At 40.4% G+C, this 7,027-nt stretch overlaps 1 protein-coding gene across 1 annotated transcript in view; it reads right to left on the reverse strand.

The window, feature by feature from the left end:
* kiaa1549la (KIAA1549-like a) overlaps nucleotides 1–7,027 on the reverse strand; it is a 248,641-nt gene that overhangs the window by 125,596 nt on the left and 116,018 nt on the right. Inside the window, exons 8-9 of the mRNA XM_078258059.1 lie at nucleotides 4,972–5,031; nucleotides 4,516–4,676 (exon numbers count right to left, since the gene is read on the reverse strand). Of these exons, the coding sequence (XP_078114185.1) occupies nucleotides 4,516–4,676; nucleotides 4,972–5,031 (221 nt within the window). The remainder of the gene's footprint in view (nucleotides 1–4,515; nucleotides 4,677–4,971; nucleotides 5,032–7,027) is intronic.

The following is a 7,027-nucleotide window of genomic DNA, read 5'->3' on the forward strand; positions in this document are numbered from 1 at the left end:
TAAAGTGTCCAATATCTCAAGCTGATAATGGCATTTTGTTAAAACATTTTATGGTTACATACAAACTGTACAAATACATTATCATCATCATTACATATCAGCTCTAGACTAATTTGTTTAAAAGAGTGTCTTAGGCATAGTTTATTTTAAAAATAGAGAATATCAGCACAACAGAGCATCTACAGACAGACTGAACATGCAATCCTTTATATCTCCAAACCAAGAGATTAAAATGCTATATTAACAGTGGCCCAATCAAAGTTCTGAATTAGCTCGGCTGCTTTGATCATGACAAACCATTTGCTGCAAGATAACTGCACTTGGGGAAGACACTCGAGGATAACTGAGTCATTTGAAATCTCAATTTCCTTTTATCATACATCAAACACTTTTTTTTTGACGAACACATCACACGGTTTAATCAAGTCTGGTAATTTGATTTTGTCATAAAAAGAAGGAATGTGTGGGATTAAATGGCTGGATGATTTCTCCCTTCTTTACAACCCAACCACCCACCCCCCTCTCTCTGTAAGCCTCTCCCAGTCTCCTCCATTTCTGCAGCCATAAAACTGGTCATCTGTGACGTCCCATTAAACCTTCAGGCTGTGTAAGACATAAAGCCCAGGAGTAGTCAATCGTTTTAATTTGCACAATATGGAACACCGGGCAGGACACATACAGAATACAATTCAGTAAATAATGAAAATCTACTTGCAGAGACTTGAGACCTATTTATTTATTATGTTGAAGGTTTGACAATGTGTGGTCAAAGCAGGGACAGTTTTGAGAACTCTCTTTTTTGATGCAAAGATACTCCGACTCTGTTCAAAGGTACTCCAACATGTGATAAGACTTGGAGTCTGCTCCCATACAGCAACCTTTTTAACTTAAAAGAAGTATAACATTTGCTCTATGGAATGTCAACTAATGATCATTTTTATTATCAATTAATCTTCGGAATTTTTTCTCAATGAATTTATTAATTATTTGGTCTATAAAATGTTAGAAAAAGGTAAAAAATGTACATGACAATTTTTAAAGTCCAACTTGATGCCATACAATTGCTTATTCTGTTCCACTAACTGTCCAAAACCCACAGATTAAAGTTCTAAACTAATTCATCTTAAAAACCAATCTCAGTGATTACTAAATAAAAAAAATAGCTCATCATTCCAGCTCCAATCTCAGAAGTCATCGGCTATCAGTCTGATGATCTGATCAATTTCAAGAAAAAAAATATAATTAAAAGCAGCTCTCCTTAGCAGGCAATTACTAATATAATAATCTAGATTTTGGAGCATTTTTCAACACACCAACAAGGAGAGTTTTTAAAACTGTCCCTGCTCATGAAGAGTGCTTAATGTGGAGCTGTCCCAGATTGACCTTCAAGCTGGTACTAATACCCAATAGTTTGCCTTTTTGGAGTGGGGTTCCAGGGATGGCATTGACTATATGTCACTATGTCCCCCATTTTGGTCCAGACTGAAATATCTTGATACATATTATTTAATTAACATAAATTCTACATTTCATTATGCTACTACTGCCTACGTGTGCAGAAGGCTACATAATAGTTGCGCAATTTCCAACAATTCCTGTTACCAATGTTGTTATCAGCCTTATCAGCACATGCATGCCGAATGTACGTGAAGGATCTTTGATATGTTTTCAGGTGTGTCGATATGGACGGAGATTAGTTCTAAGAGGCACAGCCTGTTTAAGGCATACTGAGGAGTTATCCCTGCCTGGCAATCTGTATGCCAGCCAGATGCACAGCCACTGAGCAAAAGGACCTGAATTGTGTAGTGAAGGTGGCCCAGTGCATTGTTGTGATGGAGCTGCCGAATCAAGCAGCATTATCAGGGACACCACACACCATACTACCATGGCCACTCCCTGTTTGAACCACTGCTGCCGAAAAGCGGTTCAGGGCAATAAGATACCTTACCAATAGTCTATATCCACTACCTTCCACTTCCAGGATTGCCCCGTTGCCGCCAGAAATTCCAATGCATGTCTGTCTTTTCGGCCGGATGTCCGTTACCTTTTGCTTTCTTTGTGTTGGAATTTTAAACTCCGGTAGATATATGAGGAGTATGATTAACTGCTCCTCAGATATCTGCAGGGTAAATCAAGACAGCTAGCTAAACTATCTGTCAAATCTGAGTTTTCTGTTGCACGAATAAAACAACTTTTGAATGTAAACGTTAACCAAAACAAGTTCCTTTCCGAGGCTATTCTGCAGCGGCACTGTGGCTCCGTGCGGCGCTTAGCGCAATTGTGATTGGTTTAAAGAAATGATTGGTTTAAAGAAATCCCAATAAACCAAAGCATGTTTCTCTCCCATCCCAGAATGCTGTGTGGACTAGCCAGACCTTCCTCTTCAGTGCTGTGGAGGAAGGTCTGGCAATACAAGACTACTGCACCAATAGACTGAGGAACAGCTTCTTTCTTATAGCAACATTCCCTGCCCAACCCCAGAACAGAATATACACACACACACACACACACACACACATATTGATTCTAATTGGCACAAAATATGGTACAGACATGCATAGTTCACAAAAAACAAATCCTAATGATTTTTTTGGTGATCTGACTTTTTATCTAGTGCCATCATCAGTTCAAAAATGCCCTTTGTATGAATTTGCTTATAACCAACTAATGACATGCCCATGTACAGTGGGGCAAAAAAGTATTTAGTCAGCCACCAATTGTGCAAGTTCTCCCACTTAAAAAGATGAGAGAGGCCTGTAATTTTCACCATAGGTACACTTCAACTATGAGAGACAATGAGAAAAAAATGTACAATGTAGGATTTTTTAAGAATTTATTTGCAAATTCCTCGGGAAAATAAGTATTTGGTCACCTACAAACAAGCAAGATTTCTGGCTCTCACAGACCTGTAACTTCTTCTTTAAGAGGCTCCTCTGTCCTCCACTCGTTACCTGTATTAATGGCACCTGTTTGAACTTGTTATCAGTATAAAAAAGACACCTGTCCACAACCTCAAACAGTCACACTCCAAACTCCACTATGGCCAAGACCAAAGAGCTGTCAAAGGACACCATAAACAAAATTGTAGACCTGCACCAGGCTGGGAAGACTGAATCTGCAATAGGTAAGCAGCTTGGTGTGAAGAAATCAACTGTGGGAACAATTATAAGAAAATGGAAGACATACAAGACCACTAATAATCTCCCTCGATCCGGGGCTCCACTCCACACGGGGGGGACCTAGTGAATGACCTGGGGAGAGCTGGGACCAAAGTAACAAAGGCTACCATCAGTAACACACTAGGCCACCAGGGACTCAAATCCTGCAGTGCCAGACGTGTCCCCCTGCTTAAGCCAGTACATGTCCAGGCCCATCTGGAGTTTGCTAGAGAGCATTTGGATGATCCAAAAGAGGATTGGGAGAATGTCATATGTCAGATGAAACCAAAGTAGAACGTTTTGGTAAAAACTCAACTCGTCGTGTTTGGAGGGGAAAGAATGCTGAGTTGCATCCAAAAAACACCATACCTACTGTGAAGCATGGGGGTGGAAACAACATGCTTTGGGGCTGTTTTTCTGCAAAGGGACCAGGACGACTGATCCGTGTAAAGGAAAGAATGAATGGGGCCATGTATCGTGAGATTGAGTGAAAACCTCCTTCCATCAGCAAGGGCATTGAAGATGAAACGTGGCTGGGTCTTTCAGCATGACAATGATCCCAAACACACCGCCCGGGCAACGAAGGAGTGGCTTCGTAAGAAGCATTTCAAGGTCCTGGAGTGGCCTAGCCAGTCTCCAGATCTCAACCCCATAGAAAATCTTTGGAGGGAGTTGAAAGTCCATGTTGCCTAGCGACAGCCCCAAAACATCACTGCTCTAGAGGAGATCTGCATGGAGGAATGGGCCAAAATACCAGCAACGGTGTGTGAAAACCTTGTGAAGACTTAGAGAAAACGTTTGACCTCTGTCATTGCCAACAAAGGGTATATAACAAAATATTGAGATGAACTTTTGTTATTGACCAAATACTTATTTTCCACCATAATTTGCAAATAAATTCATTAAAAATCCTACAATGTGATTTTCTGGATTTTTTTTTTTCTCATTTTGTCTCTCATAGTTGAAGTGTACCTATGATGAAAATTACAGGCCTCTCTCATCTTTTTAAGTGGGAGAACTTGCACAATTGGTGGCTGACTAAATACTTTTTTGCCCCACTGTATATCAGTTGTGATTTTAACTACACTTTTCATGCACGTAAGCATGCTTACTAGCTATGTTGACAGACAATGCTTATTGTAGGTACAGCCTCAAAAGAGCTGCTGATTCTAAGAATCTGGGTCCATATCATAAACTTGCAGAGGTGAAAACTGTTAAAATAATTAGCAAAGATGTGGTCACAACTGGTTCTTTTACTGTAAAGCAAGTAAATGTACAAGTATAAACACAATCCTGCCATCACCAACACTGGTAATACACACAATGACAAAAAAAAAAAAATCCCATTCCCACCCACCTGTACGGTGTAGCTCCCCACTGTGGTGGCCCGCCGAGATCGTGCCGTCTGAAGGCCCTGCCTGCCGGCCACCAAGAAGAGCTCAGCCAGCCGCTGCTCCATCAGGTTGGCAAAGCTCTGGTAGTTGGCCTCCAGGGAGGAGCTGTCCACATCTTGGATCACTGTGAGGAGGTATGAGAGAGGACAGGGGAGGAATTTCAGGGGTAAAGAGGTGTTCAGTCAGGCAAAGAGGGGGCAAGAGAGGAGACAGGTGAAGGGATGGAGAATGGTGTATAACATGGGGTTATGACAGGGAGGGCTGCAGGAATTCTGCTGAATTGCACAACAACGTGCGCCGGGGCATTAAACTAACTGCTGTTTTGTCCAATCGATGCAGCTCTTGATTACTGTTGATCACCCAGTAGCACTTTAGCGTGTTTGTGTGTGTGTGTGTGTGTGTGTGTGTGACCAATTTACCTGTTATCACCCAATATTTCTTGGTTGCCATTGACGTGTTGAGATTATGGTATTCAAGGGCTGAGAGAGAGAGAGAGAGAGAGAGAGAGAAAAAAGTTACAGGCATTTGCCAAAACCTGCCCTCATACTTCCTACTCGGCACTTTCCACATGTTCATACAATTTTTATAATAAACTATTTAACCAAGATCGTTTATTTTATTTTGAGTTTATCAAAATGTTCATATAAAAACTTGTCTGCAACGTGTTCAATGACAACTTGTTTCATTTGCATTCCTACAACATTCACTCCTGCATGCAACTAAAGCAAAATATTTTTTTCTTGTTATGTTCAGGCACTCACATTTAAAAATAACCCTAATAACCCATGGGATGCAAATCCCAGTCTCCAGTGTCAAAGTACTATGCTTTGTAAGGCCACTATCCACCCTGACCACCTCTCTACAACTTATGTACGGTACAAAACACGCTTCATTCTTTAAAACATTTTTGTCACTAAACATAATTCATTGAGGAACTATGTTTCCCTGAAAACATATTTGACAAAACGCATTAGTAGTATATAAACGTAATTTATAGGAGAAAAGGTTGCTGCACACTATACATGGCATTACATATCCAGAGACCAAAAAACCTTCAGTATACTTTGTCAAAATGATACTTAACTCCAGTTTTTTGTGTGTTAGGGCTGCCCCTGAAACGTCAATCATTTTAGAAGCCTCTAAGTCGAATCACTGCATCCCCCCCCCCCAATCAGTAGCTAAGTTTCCATCCACTTGTCAATCGAATTATCTGAGGTTCGGTAAAAAAACTAATGCGAATAAAGCTGGTGAATGTGTGTTTCTATCCAACGGCTTTAAAGTGAATAAAAACCTGTGCGTAATGACGTCACATGCTGTTTTGCGGTCAAATTGGTATATCGAATTGATTTGAGACATTTTAAGGCGTTTCCATTAATTTTCGCACTGAATCGCAACATTCAAGCAAATATTTGCGAACAAAGTTTTGCTAGACAAAATGGATCTCGCCATCTACCAACAAATGATCAATATTGCACAAGTTGTAATAATGCTTATGTGCCAGCTGATAGCGACATATCAAGCTATAATAAGAAAACAACGACGCTATCAACACATTGCTATGATGATGCAGATGCACGTAAATGCCTGACGACAACGGAGGCGGCCTGTGGTGTGGGAACGACACAACAACAACAGTATTTCTGGGAGATCGTGGTTCAGAGACACTTCACGGAAACCCTTTGGTTGAAGCATTTTCGGATGACCAAGACAAAAAGTCTCTCGTCTCCTCGTTTGTCCACTTACATCTGTCTTTGTTGACACCCGCCATGTGTGCAAACAGAGCGGAAATACTGGGTGGAAATTAACTAAAACTTCATTTTGTGGCGGGTTGCAACCATAAAATGACCTAAAACTTAATCGCAATTCATTATTTATTCGGCAAATAATGTTTCCATCAGCGTTTATCGCATAAGCTGTATATCTATCAAGATAAAATCCGATGAGACCGAACGTATATTTCCTTTGAGTCAATATTCATGAAATTCAATCGAATTTTACTGTTTCCATAAGGCATTTTTCATTTGATATCACTTAATTCGGATAACAACGTGTGGATGGAAACATAGCTACTGTCAACACAGAACAAGGTAGGATAACAGCATGGCATGCTGTAAACTTTTACAAAGCGAGTCTTGTCTCAAAATGATCCAACTACACTGTAAAAACGAATTTTGAAGGGCGGTAATTATAACCCATGCAAATCGTTTCAATTTTATTGTAAGTGTATTAGTCAGCAAGCAAATATATAATTATGGGTAACTTCCACCTACACCTATTTTTCAACAGTAACAATTGCAGCCTAAAAAAAACATAAAATCTACCCAAAGATGATTAGTCTGTAGTGCACCGTGCGCATGAGTCAACGCTGGTTCCCGGCTCCTGGCCACGGTCTATCCTTTCATTGGCGGGATACTGGAGTGTCGAGCTGTTCGGTTTAAGATAAGATTCCTTTTTACCAGGTTGATGGATCATGAA

Source organism: Sander vitreus, chromosome 8 (genome assembly GCF_031162955.1).
Source record: "Sander vitreus isolate 19-12246 chromosome 8, sanVit1, whole genome shotgun sequence".
Lineage (NCBI taxonomy): Eukaryota > Metazoa > Chordata > Actinopteri > Perciformes > Percidae > Sander > Sander vitreus.